Genomic DNA, 23,019 nt, shown 5'->3' with positions numbered 1-23,019 from the left:
AGTATAACCCTTTTCGTGGCTTCTAATGTTCACCACTTCAGTTTCCACAAGACATTTTGAAAAAAAATTTTAATGTCAATTTCAGATAAATAGTAAGTGAATATCTACCAGAATCCTGCCACATAGGTATTTAAGGTATTATTTTTGTTAACTTCACCTTAACTAAAATTTGAAGTTAAGGTTACCTGAATTGATCAAGATCACAGATAATAAATTACAGTTAGGATTCAAATGCAAGATTTGGTATTACACATCAAGAATTCTTCTAATAACTGCATTTGCTATTACACACGGCTACCAGCTTTCTTCCAAGAGCCAGCCTTTCTATACTTTTATCTCAGGCATTCTTAATGTTAGCTGCTATGCGGTTCATTTCTGTGCTAACAATGGAGTCGGCTACCTATGGCATACATGTCATCTTTGGCACATGGGCTGACTTATTCTGGCACCAATGTCTTTGACAACCAGCCTAGTATCCAGTCACTTTCCTCCTCATCATCACAGCTGCTATAAGTCAGTTGAGGTAGTACTTACATCTACCTCAAGGAACTCCAAATAGAAATGGGTCAGAACTTAAGCCTCACACATTTTGAAGGTTGTACTTTTACCAATCAAGACAAAAGTCCTTTAAACCAACAGCCTTTAGAATTACTGTCAAGAGTTACATAAAGAGAGCATACTGTGTGGTTTTAGGAAGAAATAGTTTGTTTTGTTTCTGCCATTCTCACACCACAGACCAGCACCTCTCCCTGTCAGATTTCCCTAGAATCCTTTATAATCTTGATTGTCTCCCTTTTACAATTTCTCCAAATCCTTCATATATTCTTGATTCTCTGAATTCTGAATTATGTTCTAAGAATAATGTATCATTTTGGATTACTGTAAGTCTGTAAGTCTCCGAGCATTATCACAACATTTCAGCATTCACTCTTTGCACTATATACAGGTCTTAAACATCTACATTCTCCTCTCCAGTTCCCTTCAATGGAGAGCATATTACCCAGTAGGAGCCAAAGAAAATCAGGGGACAAGGAAGAATGTTGTTCTCTGAGGCAACTACAAGAAACAATTTGCTAACCTCTACCTTTAGCAATGATAGGGAGCACCATAACCTTCGGCAATACATACAGGGACTACACCATACAGCTCTAAATAGAACCAATGGAATCAGCAAGAATCACTGTCAGGATCCTAGAAAATAGTCTCCCTACATTAGAATCAGGATGGTTTGTCATCTATGAGCTCTCTATTAATCTCACAGTATTACTTAACCTATGAATTAGCTGCTTTCACTCCTTTTTAATGAGACTGAATAGATTTCATGGGATATTTATACTCTATAGGGAATAGGTATTTCTAAATTTAAGTTATAGTCCATTAGAAGCTCAAATTGAATTCTTACTTTAATAAGCCAAAGAAATATACTTTAAACAAATTTTAAACAAATACCTTGCTCCAGTTTTGTCCATCTTGTTTAAAAAACAGATTCGAGGTATTTTGTGTTTATCAGCTTGCCTCCATACTGTGAGGGTTTGTGCCTAAAGCAAAGAGCACATGTGGGGAAAAATAACTGTTACTACACATGGAATAAAGAGATCCAAGACTCTATTATAACAAGGAATTGGGCCTATTCTAGCATGGAATTGTTGCCACTGCACTTACACTTCTAGATTTTTATTTTTTATTTATTTATTTTTATTTATTTATTTTTTTTGCTATCCGGTTAACATAGCTAAGAATGTAAGCAAGTGTGATGAAAAAAAGTAAGCTTCAAACTTAGAATAATGCTTTGGGTGACCTAGGTTACCACACAAAGAGAATTAATAACTAGGAGTTAACGAGAGAGAGTGAGAGAGCGAGAGAGCGAGAGAGCGAGAGAGAGAGAGAGAGAGAGAGAGAGAGAGAGAGAGAGAATGGGAGCTGAACCACGAGAGCAAGTTGTAGGTGTCATGGCACTTCATTTCTAATACTTTAGCATATATTTCCTAAGATAAGACATTCTCTAACATAACCAATTATAATGATCACATTCAGAAGAATTTAAGTTGACACAATACATACACTCAATATTCAAATTTCTAAATGATGTTCTTTGTAACTTTTTTTTTTTTTTTGATCCAGCATCAAGCTAAAGATCAAGCTCGATCCCTTGGTGTCAATTTGTCCAGTTTTTAAAAATATATTTTTAATGATTTCAGAGAGGTAGGGAGAGGGAGAGAGAGATAGAAATATCAATGATGAGAGAGAATCATTGATTGGCTGCCTCATATACGCCCCACACAGGGGAATGATCCTGCAACCCAGGCATGTGCCCTGACTGGGAATCGAACCCTGGCCTCCCGGTTTATAGGTTGATGCTCAACCACTGAGCAATTTGTCCAATTTTTAGGGATGTTAATTTTGATCACTTCATTGATACTATTTTTAGTAACTTTAAGATTAGAAAAACTAACATGAGTTCTATATTCAACATATAACCATTCTTGAGATTACAAGACAAATGAGGTACCAGCTAAAGATAGCATAACTGATCCCAGTAGCAATAATTTATTTTAAGTCCATTTTCAGGATTTATTCAAGAAGTTTTATATTAACTTTTGGGAGACAATTCTTCATGGGCCCCTGACATTTCTGCATGTTTTGTTAGGAGCGGCACTTACTGTTTTTGTTCTGAACTAGATTTTCAGGGATGTTTGTGTAATGAACATTAGAAAGACAGAAACAGTGTCTCCCTCCAGAGCAAAAGGCAGGTTTGCTTACAACCCTGGAAGGAATGTCTCTCTCCAGAGCTAAGAGCAGGTGTGCTTATTGCCCACTGTAACATACCTGCCTTTTCTAAGCACAGGTTCCATTGTTGTGTGCAGCTGTCACCTGACTCCCTCTGGTCACCCTCTGGAACTTAGAGCTTGGGGTACCAGCACAAGAAAGTGCTGATATTCTGGCTATTGCTATTTCTGTGACTAATAAAGTTTTTTTTGTCTCTAACTCAGGAGTCTTTTATATTCTGCCAAAATCCATAAAACTATGGCAGGCTAACTTGTTAGCATAAAAATAAGGTAGAATCTCAGACCTATCACAATTCAACATTGACTTTGATATTTCTTATAGAAAAGCAAACATACTTTCCTTTTTATGAAATATCTGAGGTCACATCTCAGTATTAAATTCCAGCTTCCTTTAATTATAATTTGATTTACATCAGCTTACCAAATAAAGGGTTATAGTAAACTAAATCTGATACATTCTACTATTTAAAAAAAATCATGCTGTTCTATTTTTATTTTACTTCGGCATATTTTTTACCTCTACACCGGCAGAGGCATCAAATACAGCCACAGCACCATCCAGCACTCTTAGGCAACGCTCAACCTCCAAGGTAAAGTCCACATGACCTAAGAAAGAGATGGAAAATATAACACTTAAAATCTTAAAACGAAAACAAAGAAAAAAATGTGTTACTCAGCAATCCCACTTTTGGGATATATCTAAAAGAATTGAGAGTATTGCCCTAACGGGTTTGGCTCAATGGATAGAGTGTCAGCCTGCGGACTCAAGGGTCCCAGGTTCGATTCTGGTCAAGGGCATGTACCTTGGTTACAGACACATACCCAGTAGGGAGTGTGCAGGAGGCAGCTGATGGATGTTTCTCTCTCATCAATGTTTCTAACTCTCTATCCCTCTCCCTTCCTCTCTGTAAAAAAATCAATAAAGTATATTAAAAGGCTGAAACCGGTTTGGCTCAGTGGGTAGAGCGTCGGTCTGCGGACTGAAGGGTCCCAGGTTCGATTCCGGTCAGGGGCATGTACATTGATTGCGGGCACATCCCCAGTAGGGGGTGTGCAGGAGGCAGCTGGTCGATGTTTCTCTCTCATCGATATTTCTAGCTCTCTATCCCTCTCCCTTCCTCTCTGTAAAAAATCAATAAAATATATATATTAAAAAAAAGTATATTAAAAGAATCTACACTGATAAAAGAGAAATATGCAAATTGACCGTACCTCTGCAATACCCACAAGACAATCAGGAGTATGCAAATTAACCCAACAAAGATGGCAGGTTAATTTGCATATGCAGGTGCGGAGCGGCCGGGCAGGGCAGGACGCCTGCTATGAGGGGAGGGCAGAGGGCGGAGGGAGCTACAAGAGCTGCACTCTGGCTGGAGCGAAGACTGAAGGCTCCAGCTGGAGTGAAGACTGAAGGCTCCAGCCGGAGCGAAGACTCCGGCCAGAGCGAAGGCGGAAGGTGGCAGCCGGAGTGAAGGCCTGGGTCTCAGGTGCCAGAGGAAAATGGGTGCCGGCAGCCAGGGAAAGGAAGGCCTATTCTTGCACGAATCTTCGTGCAACGGGCCTCTAGTTGAGAGTATAAAAAAGATTACCTGCACACCTATGTTCATAGCAGCACTATTCACAATAGCCAGAGGTGGCAGCAACCTTAATGTCCACTGATGGATAAATGGTACATATACAAAATGTTGTGTATATATATGAAATGTGTTATCCATGTACAATGGAATACTATGCAGTCTTAAAAAGAAAGGATATACTATCATATGCTATAGCATAAATGAACCTTGAAGGACTTTATGCTAAGTAACGTAAGCCACTCACAAAACAGCAGATATTGTATGATTCTACTAATATGAGGTATGTAAAAGTAGTCAATTCCATAGCTACAGAATTAGAATGGTGGTTACCAGGAGTGGTAGGAGACAAAAAAGAATAATTGTTTAAAGGGTACAGAGTTTCAGTTCTAAAAGATGAAAAAGTTCTGAAGATCTGTTTCACAATACACTTGACACTACTTAATCATACACTTAAAAAATGATTAAGATGATAAATTTTATGATATTTTTTTACCACAATTTAAGAAAACACATACACAAACAAAACACTGAAATGATACAGCATCACTGCTAGAACAGCACCATACCTGGTGTATCAATTAGATTGACTCTGTACCCCTTCCAATCAAATGTAACAGCAGCTGATTGAATAGTTATGCCTCTTTCTCGCTCTTGAGCCATGAAATCTGTCACTGTGTCTCCGTCATCAACATCTAATAAGGAAAAAGATGACATACTTATGCTTAATCACAAGAGCATTTTCTTGGTATCTGATGTCTACCTAACAATTTAATTTTGCTTTAAAAAATTGTTCATAAAATATTTGGTTTAATATTAAGAATCCTTAATCATTCTCTAAACAAATCTTTATTCTAGAAAAAGCTCTTTCAGCATGATTAGCAACTTTCCCATAAAAATAATTTTTCTGTAACAATTGGGATTAAAATATATTAAATATTTTAATTTTACTGAACCATATACCACATACTTTTTTCATTTTTTCCTTGTTTAGCTTTTTTTAAACTTTTTCTTTTTTAACATTATTTAAGTTTAACTTTTAACGTTTAGTTTTTTTATCTGATGCCCACCCAAGGCAGAGCAGTGCAATGAAAGAGCACAGACAGACCCAGATTTAAATCCCAACTTTACCACTTACTACTCTGTGATCTTGAGCAAGTTGCTTAACCTACTTTGTGAAATCAGGCTAATAAAGACAACCTTGCTGGGTTATTACAAGAATGAAATGAGACTATATATACATAAAGTACCTAGCTCAGTAAGTGTTAAGTAAATGGAACACTGTAGAAAAATTCCTCCCAAGTGATCCTTTATAAACCCTTCTTATTACTAAATTTTCAAAAAAGGGGAGTGGGGATGGGTGGGAGGAATTTAATTATACAAATCCAAATAAAGTCTTGGTAGAACTTCTATAGCATAGTCATGAATAAAGTTCATCCTGACAATTGAAGAGGCCACTAAAATTAATTTGCAGTAAACTCTTTTTCAACATTGATTAATTTATTTTTTAAATTATAGTTATATTCAATATTATTTTTGTATTAGTTTCAGGTGTACAGCATAATGATTAGACAATCATATACTTCACAGTGTTCCCCCTCGTTATTCCCAGTACCACCTGGCACCATACACAGTCATTACAATATGACCAGCTATATTCCCTATGCTATACTTTACATCCTGTGATTATTTTGTAAGTACCAATTTGTACTTCTTAATCCCTTCACCTTTTTCACCCAGCCCCCCAAGCCCCTGCCCTAAAATTCTTAACATATATTTTATCCTGATTAAATTTATACAGTAAAATAAATGGATAAAAGGACTTCCAGTCAAGATGGCATAGTAGGTAAATACTCTGTTTGCCTCTTTCCATGACATCAAAATTACAATTAAATTCTAGAATAACCATCATTGAGAAGTACCTGAAGACTAGCTAAACAGAAGCCCTACAACTAAGGATATAAAGCCATGTTGAGACTAGTGGGTGGGGAAAGACACAGCATAGGCAGGTCCCACACCCAAAGTGGTTCCCCCTGAGGAGCAAGGAGTCCCAGCTCAGCACCAGACTCCCTAGCCCAGGGCTCCAGCGCCAGTAATAGGAGGCCCCATCACATACAGTGTGAAAACCAGCAGGGACTGTGTCCTGGTGGGATGGAGGACAGCTGGAGACCGAGGCGCCCTCTCGAAGGGCCCACTTCCACTCACTCACTCACAAACGCATTTGCCCTGGGCTCCAACACAGGGGCAGCAGCTCAAAAAGCATCAGGAACACCTGGGAGGAACTGAATTGACTAGCTTTAGGGTGAGGGCTGAAGGAGCAGGGGTCTGGAAAGCTCTTGGAGATGCAAGTGCTGGCAGGCGCACTGTGTCTTTGTTGAGCCCACCCCCAACCAGCAGGTATAGCCCAGGCAGGAACCATATCTGTGCTCTCCATCAACCTGGCTAACACTGCTCGCCCTGCCCTGGTGATTACCTGAGACCTGCCTCACCTGACTTGTGCACCCAACCAAACCTCTTCCAGCAGCTTTTTTAAACAAGTGGTTCTGTCTTGGTTCGACCCGCAGACTTTCCTAAAATCTCTCGAAGGTCCAGAAACCCAAACAAGCAGCAGCTGGCCTTGGTGTGCCTGAAACCCCTGGCTAAGTGGCCCCAAGCCCTGCACAAATGGTGACTGTTCTCAGCTTGTGTTGTAACTCCCATCCGGTGACCACAGTCTGGCATAAACAGTGACCAGTCTTGCTTTAGAAGTGACCACAGCTTCAACTAAGTGACCTCAGCCCAGCACAAGTGGAGCTGGCCTCAGCTCACGTCGTAGTGCCACCAAAGGGCCCCAAGCCCAGCCTTGTGGCAGACAGCCTAGGTCAGTGATGGCGAACCTATGACACGCGTGTCAGCACTGACACGTGTAGCCATTTCTGATGACACGCGGCCGCTAAGGCGGCCGCATGCCGAGGATGAAACATTTGCGAAATAATGTTTTTTCCTCAAAGTGACACACTACCCGAGTTATGCTCAGTTTTTTGGCGAAGTATGACACACCGTGCTCAAAAGGTTGCCCATCACTAGCCTAGGTTCACAGCATAGCCTCTCCAAAATGCCTCTAAGCCCAGCACAAATGCCAACCAACCACAGATTAGTTTGTAGCTCCTACCAGGTAGATCCAACCTGGGCACAAACTGCAGCTGACCTTGTCCAGCACCAAAGTCTCTCCCAAGAGCTTCAAGAAACACACATCTGGTGGCCAGCTTCAGAACACAAGGGAGCACCACCCAACCAGCTCCACACACAACACACAAGAAGGGTGGACTCGGCCTTCACCAGAGCCCCACTAACATTTCACCTAAAAGAACTAGAAAAAGAACAACGAAGACCAATGTAAAAAAAAAAAAAAAAAAGCCCAATGTCAGAGGGAAATAATAAAAACTAGAGAAGTAAATGAAACAGAGAACAAAAAGACAATAGAAATATTAATGTAGCAAAGAGATGGTTCTTTGAAAAGATTAATAAAATTGACAAACCACCCTTTGGCTCAGTGGTTGGAGAAGAACACTGAGGAGGATTAGAATCTTCATTTGAAATGCACTCTACTGAGAAAAGATTTACAAGAGTCCAGAGAAATGGTTCTCAATACAGTGTACCTCAAAATCACTGGAGGGCTTTGGAAAAAGATACTCATTTCCACTTCTGGTATTATGGACCTAATGACCATAATTTGTAAATTTCAAAACAAATTATTTTACCAGTGATAAAGAAAGGCACTTCATAATGATAAAAGGGTTGATTCATCAGAGAAATATAACCATCATAAATGTGTATGAGTCAAATACACCATCCAAGCATCATACCTCAGACTTGCTGAACATCCAAGCCATACCAGACTTGTTGAAGCTTAATTTCCAGAGTGGAGTAAGGTCATGGTTATTTAAAAACAAAAAAACAACAAAAAAGCTACATGGGGTTTCAAATGTGAATGCCTGGTCAAGAACAACAGTTTTTGACATGTTATAATTAAAAAATAAATCCAAAACTTAGGTAAATACTACTACTACTACTGTGGGGTAAAAATTAACAAAATCCTTTATTTCTCTGCATGATAATTTGACCTCTGGTTAACTTTCTGGTTCTTTTCTTCTAGAAAACAGAAGTATGTCAACTATGTAGCTAGGCAACACAACTTATTGGAAACATTTTGATTGGTAAGCTACACCTGAATTGGGAAGAACTATAAATGAATTATATATACCTGATGGAGATACAGAGCTTTAGGTTTCCCTGAGTAGGGCACGGCATGTCCCTTGTGGGAAACCCTGAAGGTAGTCCATGGAGCTGGAAGAAGAGAGATTCATTTCTAGAGAGCATAAGTCTTCGAAGCCAGAGTGCCTCCTATGAATCTTGTTACCTTGCAATTAAGCAATCACTTCTGGCCAAAGATGACAGTTCCCAGATAGCCATGTGGGCTGCTTTAAGAACTCCTACAAAAGAAACACCTTTTGCTGGTCTGCTGGTAAGTGATGGTTTCTGCCCTATAGCTTGAATAGGCCAGTTGCCCACACTGTGGCCTAAGATAGTCTCATGAGTCTAAATATTTAGTTGAACCTAGAAAGACCCTTTTGTGGGTGTAGCAACTACCTTATTTTTATGTTGTGCTTTAGATAATAGTGCCTCCATGCCATATTCAAGATTTCTAGGTTGACATCTTAATCAAAATATTTTCCAATGATGTTTTTACTAAAGGGGGATAGGGAGAGGAGGAATCCATTCTAACCTCCCAGTGATCTTGTGTATCCAGAATAGTACAATATTCTTTCTGTGGTGGTAGTTTTGCCGGCATCAATATGAGCCATAATTCCAATGTTACGGATTCTGTTTAAAAGGGAGAAAAAAAAGACATGTGTTATCAGATGGACATTACTAAAACTGTAAAACCCAAATATGCTGTGCAAATTTTGAAGCTGGTGTAAAAACTAGAAAAATAGAAAACATATCACAACCACGGTATTCTGACAAAATACGTGTCAAAGAGCTAACTACAATCTTATGAATATCTTATATTTGTTTCTATGAAAAGTGTGCTCTTCCTACATTAAAATTTTTATCTTTCAATTGTGAAAATAGCTTTTAAGATACATAACATGTATTTATAATAAGGTAGGGCAAAAGTAACAGAAATTAGAGCATTTACTAACAATGCTGATTAAGCCCATGAGAGAAACCTGTAACTTTTCATGGCAGCCTATGGAGAAGACAATATCAATGAAAAGACAATACTTACTTAGCTATAGGAGGATTGATGATGGAACGAAGAGATTTGATATCATTTCCTAGTAAACCTAATGAAAAAAGGTTTAAAATTAAACTGTTTAGGAAATTTCCCTTTAATTTACAGATGAAATTACAATAATTTTAAGCAAATACTGTAATTCTAATTAAAGTAAAACCTAAGCTAAACAGAAGTCTCCTTTACCTAAAATTTATTTTCCTGAAACTTCTAAAGAAAGGCTATATATGCAAATAAAACAACGTAAAGTTTTTAAACATTAATTTCTAAATCACATCCTTAGAAAAATACAGATTTACCCCAATCTCTGCCACACCTACAATTCCATAATAGAGCTGTAGATTAAGAATTAATGCTCATAAAAATAACCTTAAGGCAGTATATCTTGAACTAAAGAAAAATATAAAATGCAGTCCTATAAGCCTGCATTGTTAAGACTTGAAAAGCTAAGAGTGATCCTCCTAACAGCTGATGATGAATTTCTGTACAACTTGGAACTACCTTCCTTCAGTAATCCCAAGGACAAAATATCTTTTAGAGTCAGGCTGGAAGGCACTACTGAACAGAAGCTATAATAATCTAATACTTCTAAAAGGCCAAGTAGCATTTCTGGAATAAAAAAGTCCATAATGTCTTACTCTATGTTTAACTCTATGTTTAACCAGAAAAGTACTAGAAAAATCACTCTACAAGTAGACTCACCTGCTAAACTTTTGAGCCACCTACTAAAGCTGACTCAGCCTTTCCCTTCATTAGGATGGCCAACAGATGAAGAGCATGAATAAGTCTATTGGTATTCCCTCCTGACACCTATCGGAATACTCTCCGCTCCTAATAATCTCAAGGAAATTGCCAAGAAGTAAAAGGAGCCACTATTTCCAAAATGGTTGGAGCCCCCTAATAAGGGAGATGCTTACAAATGAGAGAGAGACTGGGGAAAGGAGAAAGGAGAAGAAAGAGAGGGGAAGGGAGAGAGGACAAGGAGGGACAGCGAGAGAAGGAGGGGAGAAAGGAGAAGATGAGGGGAGAGGTAGAGAGAAGAAAGCAAGCAAGCAATTTAAGTAAAATGAGAAGAATCTAACAGTATTACCTGGCAGGGAACTGTAACTTCTTCCAAGAGTCACAAGTGGCTTTATTCTTTTTAAACTTGCTCTTATTCTAGAGCAATACATATTCTAGTGAGGAGAAAAAGAAACGACATTACCTTTGTTAGCATGACTCATTACAGTAGTTTTAACATTATAACTACGCTTTGTCACAGGACAAAATACTTTGAATCTCCTTAAAGCAGTCCCAATTTATTAACTCCAATTCTTTTTAAAAGTGACAACCCAAATTATACTACAGGAAAGACAAAGAATAAAATTAATACTAGTTGGCTATTTTAAGCTGACCTTAGACGCCAGTTCTCCTAGACCTGCAGCATTATCATCACAGAGAACGTGACAGAAAGACGAGCTCTCAGGACCCACTCCAAACAAGGAAATCAGAAGCTGTGGAGATGGGGCAGACTCAACCTGTGCTGTAACAAGCTCTCCAGGTGATTCTGATAGCTACAGTTTGAGAACCAAGATCCTGAAGTTTCCAGAGACTCATTAATGTTAAAAAGGTCTCTCACCCTGGCTACTCCTTAGTTCTTCTCTACAACTGCTAAGAGCTGGTGGGGGTCATGAACTCTAAAACTATTGGCTGTTTTCAGGATTTATAAGAATGCCTACACATTAGAATTACCTGGAAAGCTTTTAAAAAAACATTTGAGCCCTAGCTGGTTTGGTTCAGTGGATAGAGCATCCACCTGTGGACTGAAGGGTCCCAGGTTCAAATCCGGTCAAGGGTACATGCCCGGGTTGCGGGCTCCATCCCGAGTGGGGGGTGTGCAGGATTCTCTCTCATCATTGATGTTTTCTATCTCTCTCTCCCTCTCCCTTCCTCTCTGAAATCAATTTAAAAAAATTAAATTTAAAAAAATGGAGGTTGGGGAAGAAGGGGCTGGCATTTTAAAAAGTTGCCCAGGTATCTTTGAATGGTCCCACATAGATACTGAATATTCTCCATCCCAATTTATACTTAGACCACTAGATACACATTTAATGGTTGACAATATATTTGGAATTGTTACAGTTAGAGTATGTAATGATTTGGGGCTGCCACAAACTGCCTTTTATATAATCACTAGTGGCTCGGTGCACGAAATTCGTGCACATTAAAAGGGGGACCCAGAGTCAAGTCCCCGCCCACCCACATGCACCTCAAAATCGTGTGAGACCCAGACCCGGCCACCCCCCACACTGGGCTAGATCCAGGCCCAGCCAGTCCCACCCTTGTCAAGCCCCAACTGGCAGGGGGCGCAGCCTCAGGTCCCCGTCAAGCCCCACCAGGCAGGGGGGCACAGCCTCAAGTCCCCCGTCAAGCCTTGCTGTGTGGGGAGCACAGCCTGACGTCCCCTGTCAAGCCCCACCAGGCAGGGGGGCACAGCCTCAGGTCCCCTGGCCTGGTGCTGGGGTGGGGGGCGCGGCCTGAAGTCCCCCAGCCTGGCGCTGGGACGGGGGTAGCAGACAGAGGTCCCCTAGCCCAGCACCAGGATGGGAAGCACACCTTGAGGTCCACCGTCAAGCTCCGCCAGGTGGGGGATGTGGCCTCAGGTGCCTTGGCCTGGCGCCAGCACAGGGGGCGAGGCCTGAGGTTCCCTGTCAAGCCCTTCCGGGTGGGGGGCGCGGCCTGAGGTCCCCTGTCAAGCTCCACAGGGGTGGGGGAGGGTGTAGCCTCAGGTCCCTGCTGAATGCTCATTAAAACTCCTTAAGGGAACTTGGCCTCAGCTGTGGATTCAGCCATCTTTGTGATGGAGTGATGGTCAATTAGCATATTCCCTCTTTATTAGATAGGATAGAATATAAAAGCTTGTGCCTTCTATATTATTTCTTCATTAGTTACCAAGTTTCTAGCAATAAAGCACTATTATCCTAAGAAAATATTTTAAAAGTAAAGAAGAAACTCAAAGCTTTTTTGAGAAGAAACTCATTTTCACCAAGGTAATGATCAAGGTAAGACAGGGTGTGTAGTCTGAAAGCATCAGCAATGAAAACACTGAAGAAAAACTGTAATTGTTTGTGCCACTAATGACCTCAAAATGGAATACAGAAATATATATTCTTCAAAATGCTGCAAAGGTGATTTTAAAGCAGTAAAATGAATTTATAAACTAACGATAAGGCATGCTTCTTCTTGGTTACAGGCTCTCCCATACCTGTAAAAAGATATATATATATATGGGGGGCCTTTGGGAAATGAAGTAAATGAAGTTGTTTCAGTATATTTAATTTTACAAGAAAAACTTACACAAATGTGCAAGCTGGATATTTTCTTACGATTCACTGCAAATATCCTCAAGTTGGACATCTTGGCCCTCTAAACTGTTATCCTCTGAAAAATAAATATACAAGATTATAAAACTAAGTTTACATATTACATGTCAGTAATACATATGTAAGTAAGGCATATGTAGATATGTGGTAAAAATGTATTACTTTGAAAAAGTAGGAACAATATTTTTAGCTATCAAAAACAATGCATTTTTCAGAAAATGGAAATTCTGACTAAACATGAGGAATACGGTCCCAAGCTTAAAATGTTCCTTGTTCTTTTCAACATGCTTTTAATTCTTCAAAAAAATATATAAAGATAGTATAGAAAAAGATTTATTGAAATTATAAAAATATATACTATCAACCAAAGATTTTATGTAAAATGTATAGCATTAAGTATAGAAAGGTTAAGCATCTACCTGCATGCTGGTGATTTCTCATTGGTAATACAACTTTTTTATTTATCCGTATATTCTGATTTTTCTACCATAAATATGTAAAAAATATACAAAAGCAAGTCCTCTTCTAGCAAGTCCTCTTCTGTAATTATAGAAACCAAGCATCTTTAGTTTTAAAACTTTTACTAAATATTCACTATTTTTGAGTACACTATCAAAGCTATGAGAAATGCATGGAAACATCTGATTGGATGGAGAGACAAAAACAGATAGGGTTAAACCAGTGCCCAATGTTATGTAAGAAGCCATGTTAAATGACTATTATTCCTCTTAAATTTGCTGTTTTCTGTATCTTAATACAGAAATATTCACTATCCATATTCAGGAAGTCACCAAATCCTTTTGATTTTATTTCCTAAATATATCTTGAATCCATTCCCTCTTCTTCATTTCTAACACCAAAGTGCAGAATGTTTGCAAAATCATGTATGTTAGATCTCTAAAATAGAACAATGGATTCTAACATAACAGAACAGAAAAAGTTCACTAATATGATTTGATTTCACATTGCAACTAACCTTAAAGAAACTATCACTTGCCCAAGCCTACTACAGCGTCCACAATTTTCTGAAAAGATAATTAAAATAATCTTTCCTTTCCCAATCATATATACATGTAAGGATAAGGCTGAATCTTCTTACACTTCAACCAAAAAAAATTTTTAAAAGATGTATAGTAACATAAATACAGAAGCAGGAATGAGATGCCAGCTGTTTTCTACTAAATCAGACATTAAAGAGACTTACAAAATTGTAAACCAATGTAAAACACTCTTCAAACTATTTTTGTTTTGAAAAATGGGCATTTTTCATAAAACTTATTACTTACCTTAACATTTAATGGACGTATAACTTTTTAATGAGTGACTGAAATATTTTAACGTTTTGCTTTAATTTATAATATTTGAATATCAATTATAACCCACATAAACAAACCTCTCTGGAGTTCTGAATCATTTTTAAGAGTGTGAAGGGTTCCTATAGACCAAAAATTTTGAGGCACTTATTCCAACACCATGCTTCCCGAAGAGAATGCCCATCATTATTTTAGGTTATAGACACACACATACACACACAATTGTTTACTAAATAAATATTAGAAAAAATACCCAACAAATCCTGTGATTTTATAGACAGTGTTGTTTAAGATGATGTGAAGTTAAATTAATTTACATAAAACAATTAATTTATGGGGAAATGTTAAGTAAATAATATAATAAATATTAAGTAAATAGCACAGGTGACATTCATCTAGGACCAGTCTTAAAAGGTAGTCCTCAAATCACTAAAGTGGGAAATGCTGTTTTAATCCATTAACACATACCTTCAAATAAACAACATCTTGTCACCTCCTTCCTTAAGGTTTTTAACATGATAAGTCTATCCCCAACTACCTTCACAGCTTCGTACTCTCCGATTCCCTACTCTGTAGTGGGGGGCTTTAGCCACAATTCCCCAGACACACCATGCTCCGACACCTTCACACCTGTGCGCGCTGCCGCTGCCTGAAAGCATCCTGGAATTCCCAAAGCCCCTCCCTGGCCAATTCCTGCTCAATCTCCAAGCTCCAACCTGGAAGCCTTTCCCAATTTCCCAGAAAGTTTTTAATACTACCGTCTCGGTGTTTTTATAACACTTGGGATTTATATTTATTCATGACAAATATGATATTTACAAGTTCTCTCCACTACTGTGAGCTCCCCAAAAGGAGGGATCTTCTACCAGCGGTGCCTCGCACAATGCCTCATTTTTTTGACCTAGAGTCATTTACGGCACCTCAGTGATTTTCTTCCTCCCTGTGGGAAGAAGAATGGTATCTTACCAGCGTTAACAATTGAGTTATTCATTCTATATCATCGAGGTATTCATTCATCCTTAGATCTTGGAGAATACTTAAGTGCTCACCAAAAGTTGTTTAACACCCGATGGTATGATTAGGGCCGCTGCATCCTTGAAGGTCAGCGGTGCCCGAGGCGGGCAAGGTCTTAGGCACGCGGGAGTCGCACCGAGCGGTTCGGTACCCACCTGGCATTCAGGCGCATCCCGGAGGCCAGCTTTTCCCTCCAGGCTGTTGTGAGCGGGGGTCCGGGCCGCGCAAAAGCCTGCACAGACCGCACGTCGCAACGTCCGCCTACCTCGGGGAACGCCTTGGTACCTCCAGCACCGAACCTACAGCCTCCCGCTTCTGCCCGCACTGGCCCCGACCGCGGCAGCACACTACTTCCGGTGGTGTCACCCTCAAATGCCCCCGACCAACAACTTCCGCTCTTCTCGCCAAAAGCGGAGAACAGAAGCTCGGAACGAATGCGTGGAGCTTTCGCTGGAGTCGGTCGTTTTAGAAGTGTCCCTTTCCTGTCGCGAGTTGCGAAGAGTTGGTTCGCGAGTCTCTGAGAGCCGGGAATTGAGAGCTTCTTCGCGCCCGGGGGACTGCACCCGGCGGCCCGGCGGCCGTCACCATGGTGAGGAGGGGGCCTCGCGACGTGGGGCGTCAGAGTTGGTGGGGTCTAGGGTCCCCGGGGCGCTGGGGCTGGGGGTAAGAGGTGGTAGGCGGAAGTGAGATTCAGCTGAAGGGAATAGGGTAGACTTCGAGGGGTCGGCTCCGTGGAAGGAAAAGAAACCTTACCACTGGGGACACAGATGGGGTATTTGCCAGACAGAGCACAAGCTTGAGAGCAAGACAGGATTCACGCTGTCAAATTCCTGGTTTCACCACATGTGGCGTGGCCATAGGTGCCAGAACCTAGCGATAACCCTAGAGCAGTGATGGGCAACCTTTTGAGCTTGGTGTGTCAAACTTCGACAAAAAACTGAGCATAACTCGGGTAGTGTGTCACTTTGAGGAAAAAACTAACTCCAAGACTCTAGTCGCAAATGTTTCATCCTCAGGAGCAGCAAATGTTTCATCCTCGGCATTCGGCTGCGTGTCATCAGAAATGGCTACGCGTGTCAGTGCTGACACGCGTGTCATAGGTTCACCATCACTGCCCTAGAGTGTAGGCATTAATCCCGCCACCACCTCATTGTACTGCTGAGGAAACTGAGGGCATACCTTGGCCCTGGCCAAGCATCAGATGAGTGGCGCAGTCCGGCTTACAGCCAAACCTGACTGCCAGACCCCACTACAACTGTAATCTGTTTCTGTGCAACATGGCATTCCACATACCTTGCACAAAGTTGACGTGATAGCAGTTGAAAACACCACACCTGATGCATAGTACCTTGTTACTTAGCATTATTCTCCGTGGAGTTGGCTTTGTATCATTTTATTTTTGCAGTATTAAAATACAAATGGACTGGGGCTGCATATTTCAACAAAATTGGCATATAAACTAGGCAAAGGGGATCTCAGACATTGCTGGTGAAATGCAAAATAGTACAGCCACTTCAAAACATTTGACATATGTCCAAACAAAGGAAAAACTAGGAGGAAACATACCCGTCACTGGTCCATGGATAAACCAATGGTGGTCTGTCCATACAATGGATACTGTTTGGCAGCAAAGAAAAGGAAGTGCTAATGCAATGTGGGGAATCCCAAAAGCCTTATGCTAAGTGAAAGAAGCTAGATGCAAAAGCTAAATATTGTAGATTCCATTTGCATTTCATTCTGGGAAAGGCAAAACGAGAGCAAAAGAAACCAGATTGGAGGCAGTAAAAGAGGAATGACCTCCAAGTGGCACAAGGCAACTTTCTGGGGGTTGGAAATATTTTCTATCTTGATTTTGGTGCTTAAACAAGTGTATATAGTTTGTCAAAACTGACGACTGTGAGCTCCTGAATCAGATCATCCTTTTTGTATAGTTAGGTGGATTTTGGACAGTTCCCTTCAGTGAACAGTAACTTTCACATTAGATGTATATCCTGATGCCTCATATCATCCAGGATCAAAATTTATTTAACGTACATCATGTCAATAGACTTAATACTGCAAGTGTTATTTAAGGAAGAGAACGTTTGGGTGAAATAGAATATTCTATATTTCATATGTTGCTCAAAAGAAATTAAAGTTAACATTTTTTGTATCGTTATAGCCACAAAACGAGTATATTGAGTTACACCGGAAGCGCTATGGATACCGTTTGGATTACCATGAGAAAAAGAGAAAGAAGGAAGGTCGAGAGGCTCACGAACGTTCAAAGAAGGCAAAAAAGATGATTGGTCTGAAGGCTAAGCTCTACCATAAACAGCGCCATGCTGAGAAAATACAAATGAAAAAGACGTAAGTGATCATTGGTTGTAGCAAGTTAATAACTTTTGAGTAATAGTTATTAAAAAAGATAATCTTGAATCTTTTCCCTTTTTGGTAGTATCAAGATGCATGAAAAACGAAACACCAAACAAAAGAATGATGAAAAGACTCCACAAGGAGCAGTACCTGCATATCTGCTGGACAGAGAGGGACAGTCCCGAGCTAAAGTACTTTCCAATATGATTAAACAAAAACGAAAAGAGAAAGCGGTAAGCAATAAAAAAATTAAGTCTTCTTTTTTGTTCAGGAGAATTACTTAAAATCAAATTTGAGGGACTTGGGGGGGTTTTTTTGTGTGTGTGTGTTTTTTTTTTTTCAGTTTAATTGGAAACATGAAGTCCAACTATTCTCATTTAGATGTTGAAGTCTTTGTAAATTTCATTTTATGTAAAATGTTTAAATAATATAATTGCTTTCTCATCAGCCAGCAAGCACATTTTAGTATTAAATAGTTTTCTTGAAAATTTATTAGAAAATAACATATCTTTAGTTTTTAAAAAATTATTTAAAAACAAAAAGTGAGTAAGCAGTGAATCTCAAATTTAGTATTTTAACAGCCTCCTGTACTTGACAGCTCCTAATACTGTGCTATTGTGAAGCATACAACTGCTGCTTGTTTATGCTGCCCTGCAGTGTGTCAAAATTGGTTTAAAAGTTAGATAGTGGAGCCCTAGCTGGTTTGGCTCAGTGGATAGAGCATTGGCCTGTGGACTGAAGGGTCCCGGGTTCGATTCCAGTCATGCCCGGGTTGCGGGCTCGATTCCCAGTGAGGGGCGTGCAGGAGGCAGCTGATTAGTGATTCTCTTTCATCATTGATATTTCTGTCTCCTCTCCCTTCCTCTCTGAAATCAATAAAAATATATTTATTAAAAAAAAAAAAAGGTTGGATAGTGGGAAACATCCCCAAGTGATTGAACACAAATAAAAATTCAGCAGTTACAATTTTTTTTCTGGATTGTGCTTAGTGTTAAATTCTGCTGAAAACAGAGGAAAAGGCATATATACAATTTTTACTCACCTGGTGATAGATTGATAGAAGTCCAGGAAACAGTAGGATATGTGGTAACTGTATTTAAAGAACCTAACATTCTCCAATTTCATTTTTAAGATGTTACTGCTGGTTTTTTTGTTATGGAATTATCCAAAATTAGAATGGTAGAACTTAGCACCAAAAGAAACTTTAGAGGTTATCTAGCTACCCTCCTTATTTTACAGATGAAGAGATTGGCGTCTAGGAGTTTGTAAATCATCTGCATGGTCACGTGTCTATGAATTGGTAGAGTAGCCTTTAGGACCTTTTGTGTTAGTAGGAAGTCCAGAATTCTTTCTACTGTCTTGCACTGCTTCAGTTTTTTCATAGGATTTAATGTGCATTCTAGGGAAGTACAAAATATCTGGTGATGATTTTGTCTAGTAATGCATTCTAAAAATCCATTTGAGGTAGCAATACAAAGATATTAAAAGACACTCTTCCAGTTTTACACTTTTAGTAATAAGCACACATACTGCCTAGAGAAGTCATTGCCTTAGTACAGGTGGTATTTTTCATCCATAACAAAGCTTTAAGATATTTAGCTTAAGCAAACGATTTTATTTAATAACTATAGGCCTCATGCACGAAATTCATGAACTGGGGGGAGGTCACCTCAGCCTAGCCTGCACCCTCTCCAATCTGGGATCCTTCTTACAATCCGGGACTACTGGATCCTAACCACTTACCTGCCTGATTACCCTTAACCGCTTCTGCCTGCCAGCCTGATCACCCCCTAACCACTCCCCTGCCAGCCTGATTGACATCTAACCGCTCCCCTGCCAGCCCAATTGACACCTAACTGCTCCCCTGCCAGCCCGATTGCCCCCAACTGCCCTCCCCTGCTGGCCCGATTGCTCCCAACTGCCCTCCCCTGCAGGCCATCTTGTGACAATTTGGGGGCATCCATCTTGTGATGACATGGGGATGGCCATCTTGTGATGCGAGGGCGTTTGGTTTAATTTGCATATTACGTCTTTATTATATAGTGGCCTATGATGTACCTATTATATAGATGTACCTATGATACATAAACTAGTTTCAATTATTCGGGGGGTTGTGAGGAAACGGTGCAGACCTCTAGAAAACATTGGAGCCATGATCTTGTTGGTTAAGGAAAAAGGTGAATTACTGCTTTGTACAACTAAAACATGCGTGACTTCTTATTCCCATTGTCTTTTACTAACAATGTAAGTTTTAACTGTGGTCTATTTTTAGGGAAAATGGGAAGTCCCTCTGCCCAAAGTTCGTGCCCAGGGAGAAACAGAGGTATTAAAAGTTATTCGAACGGGAAAGAGAAAGAAAAAAGCATGGAAGAGGATGGTTACTAAAGTCTGCTTTGTTGGAGATGGCTTTACTCGAAAACCACCTAAATATGAAAGATTCATTAGGCCAATGGTAAGTCCCTTGCAAGAGTGCAGTGGCTAAATATTAGTTCCTGTATTAAACTAGATAAAGTACATTACAGTTTCCTGAAATTCCTAAATTGATACAAAATATAGGTTGAAAGACATTTTAAGATTATTTTTGTTATTTTAAATTAGTGATAAAGGATTGCTTAGGACTTTCCCACTATCATCAAAATCTTGTCTTCAGTTTCATAAGAGATTTGAGATGGAAAAGAATTTTCATTACATTGTCAGTGAATCTTCACTTTTAAAAATGGCTTATTAGGATCTTCATTTTCCATATGAAGTAATTTTACTCATTCAGTAAGTGATCTACTGTGTGCCTGATTCTTGTTTGAGAGCAGTTAAAAAACTTGAGTAGGGCTGTTTTCAAGAGTCAATTCTGGTTTACTAAGGGGAGTAGCTTAATGCTTTGAAAACCTTCAGTATGCAAACATTGCATAAAGAAAGTTGAATGTAAAAGTGGGACTTTACTTTCTGTTGACAGCAGTAATGGTCAAAACCAGTCGGCCTATTCCTCCCCTCCCCCCCCTGCCACAACCAAATATAATTGAAGATACATTTTTACAAAAGATTTTAAACAGACTGAATTATTCTCCCAACTGGGTATCCAGCCTGCTTAGAAAAACAAAGAATCAGAGGAAAGTTGGCAGTGTGCTCTAGCTCTCAACCTGAATAATTTTCAATGGATTAAAATGTCAAACAGCCTGTTTCTATAAATAAAGTTCTATTGGAACACAGTCATGCCTGTTCATATTGTCCATGGCTATTTTTTTTCTGCAGAATTTGAGTAGTTTCAACAGAGACCAATATGGCCTGCAAAGCCTAAAATACTCATTTAGGTCATTTATGGAAAACATCCTATCCACCCATCTCTAGATTACATTATGGACTCCCCTTATTTGATTTCATATTCATAATCTTCTAAATACATTTTGGTGATCTTATCAGTTCTACAGGGAGAGAACATGCCAGTCAGGTTGTTCTAGAGACTTTCATTTGTTTGGCAGATATATATTTTATTGTGAATCAGATGGCATTCTGAATGGTTTCTTGCCACCTTGATTAATGAGTCCTTTACTAAAACTTGATTTAGTATAATTTGCTGCCTACCTCTATTTAGGTAATTATCGCATTCAAGAGACTGCAAAGTGTTGTGGCTTTTTAACACGCAACATTCCTAAAGACCACATCGAGGTGACTGGGTGACTGGGGTCTCTTCCAGTCCTTGACCAGTGTCACCATCAGTGCAAAGAAAGCTAACAAATTCCATCATGGAAGTTAGCTGAGGTACTTAAAGACTTGGAATCAGAATGCTTAAATATGATTCCAGCCATTCACCGTTTAACCTGTGAACAAGTCATTTAGCCTGCTAATCTTTGTTTTAAAAAAATAGGAGTAATTGTATTTATCCTGTAACTGAGATTTTTAGTCTGTAGAATTAATTATATTTTTATTTGATGCATTAAGATTTTACTTTCAACTCTTGTTTTTTGTTTTTGAGACTTGGAAAAGATAAGCAAAAAAAGACCATTGTTAACATTTTGGACTCAAACATTCTTGTGTTTATCTTACTAGGGCTTACGTTTCAAGAAGGCCCATGTAACACATCCTGAACTGAAAGCGACCTTTTGCCTGCCAATACTTGGTGTAAAGAAGAATCCCTCCTCCCCACTTTATACAACCTTGGGTGTTATTACCAAAGGTACTGTCATCGAGGTGAACGTGAGTGAGTTGGGCCTTGTGACACAAGGAGGCAAGGTTATTTGGGGTAAGTAAATTGGTTAGTCTGGGGATGCTGCTCTTGGAATCCTCAAAACAGAAATTTTCTAATTGACATAAAGTACACAGCAAATTGTAATGTGGAAGAGATAGATAAGTTCATACTTGATGTAAATCAATCAGATTTAAATCTTTAGGAAGAATACTTTTTGTAGAAAAGGTAGTTATGAATATAATTTAACTTATTAATAGTTTTAGTTATATGAGATGTACTACATTGTTAGACTTTCATACTGTATTTAAAAAGAAATTAATTACCAGGGAAGATGATTATAACTAAAAAATATTGGAAGAAATACAATAAATTAACCATGAGTGCGAGAAGGAAGGCATATATCAAACAGTCACACTCTTTCAGTGGTAATGAAAAACTAAAATGTCATGTAATTATAAATTCCTTTTCCTCATTTTCTTTTCTGCTTTTAGTGCCCAGATAGTCCTAAACTTGAATGTTCTTTGAAAGGGAAGAATCCTATATAATCCTATATAATATGCCTTCTACCGGGAGTTCAACCAGGGGGGCGGGGCCAGCGGCCAGATCCCACCCATGCACAAATTTGTGCACTGAGCCTCTAGTATCTTCTATAACTCTTAAAAGCTTTTTTTAAAGTTTTTATTAGCTAACATCCCTCTTTTTCTTCATTTTGTTTCCTTAGGAAAATATGCCCAGGTTACCAACAATCCTGAAAATGATGGGTGCATAAATGCAGTCTTACTGGTTTGACAGGCGTTTCATTCAAGTAACTTTGTAATTGTTGAAGACTATACACCAATCAGGAAAACTCCTTTACTATGTTTCTGAGTGCTATCAAACAGCTTACATGTCTGCAGTCATCAAGAGAATTATTTATTCTATTGTAAAGAACATTAAAATGGCCCAGTTTTATAAATTGGTCTTTATTTTGGGGTCTGTTTATCATGAAATTGAATGATTAAAAAAAGCAATTATAACAGTTTCCTACTTCATCAATATCTGTATTAGTAAGTGGGTATTCAGAATGCAGATCTAACATTTCTGGAAAAGCCACGGTAGTTGATAACACCTTTTATCCTAAGAGTTAATGCACACTTAATATGGGGCCTAAGCTATAA

At 39.2% G+C, this 23,019-nt stretch overlaps 2 protein-coding genes across 6 annotated transcripts in view; one reads left to right on the top strand and one right to left on the bottom strand.

The window, feature by feature from the left end:
* GFM2 (GTP dependent ribosome recycling factor mitochondrial 2) overlaps window positions 1–15,652 on the bottom strand; it is a 54,920-nt gene extending 39,268 nt beyond the window's left edge. For 3 of the 5 annotated variants that reach the window (XR_013814948.1, XR_013814949.1, XM_079796405.1), the window contains exons 1-8: window positions 15,483–15,652; window positions 12,975–13,058; window positions 10,729–10,813; window positions 9,633–9,690; window positions 9,126–9,223; window positions 4,930–5,055; window positions 3,304–3,392; window positions 1,450–1,538 (exon numbers count right to left, since the gene is read on the bottom strand). Coding sequence is in view for 1 of the 5 variants with exons in the window: in XM_079796405.1 (XP_079652531.1) it covers window positions 1,450–1,538; window positions 3,304–3,392; window positions 4,930–5,055; window positions 9,126–9,223; window positions 9,633–9,690; window positions 10,729–10,813; window positions 12,975–13,034 (605 nt within the window). In the remaining 4 variants the exon portion in view is untranslated. Of the gene's footprint in view, window positions 1–1,449; window positions 1,539–3,303; window positions 3,393–4,929; window positions 5,056–9,125; window positions 9,224–9,632; window positions 9,691–10,728; window positions 10,814–12,974; window positions 13,059–15,279; window positions 15,427–15,482 lie in introns of those variants that run through there. The other 2 variants (XR_013814950.1, XR_013814951.1) reach the window with 2 other exon arrangements.
* A 111-nt stretch (window positions 15,653–15,763) lies between these two features.
* Window positions 15,764–22,883, top strand: NSA2 (NSA2 ribosome biogenesis factor). Its single transcript, XM_079788138.1, has 6 exons — window positions 15,764–15,916; window positions 17,489–17,676; window positions 17,765–17,915; window positions 19,955–20,134; window positions 21,724–21,916; window positions 22,584–22,883. Exons 1-6 carry the CDS (start codon window positions 15,914–15,916, stop codon window positions 22,649–22,651), a joined length of 783 nt encoding a protein of 260 aa, XP_079644264.1. The 5' UTR covers window positions 15,764–15,913; the 3' UTR covers window positions 22,652–22,883.
* Window positions 22,884–23,019: the final 136 nt, after the last annotated feature.

This window comes from Cnephaeus nilssonii, assembly GCF_951640355.1.
Source record: "Cnephaeus nilssonii genome assembly, chromosome: 2".
NCBI lineage: Eukaryota > Metazoa > Chordata > Mammalia > Chiroptera > Vespertilionidae > Cnephaeus > Cnephaeus nilssonii.
Note: the sequence above shows the minus strand (reverse complement) of the source record. Positions and strands in the feature narration are given on the sequence as shown.

Coding starts and splice junctions, on each gene's coding strand:
- NSA2 (XM_079788138.1), top strand. Junction 17,677..17,764: donor AAAATACAAATGAAAAAGAC/GTAAGTGATCAT, acceptor CCTTTTTGGTAG/TATCAAGATGCATGAAAAAC. Junction 20,135..21,723: donor AAAGATTCATTAGGCCAATG/GTAAGTCCCTTG, acceptor TTATCTTACTAG/GGCTTACGTTTCAAGAAGGC.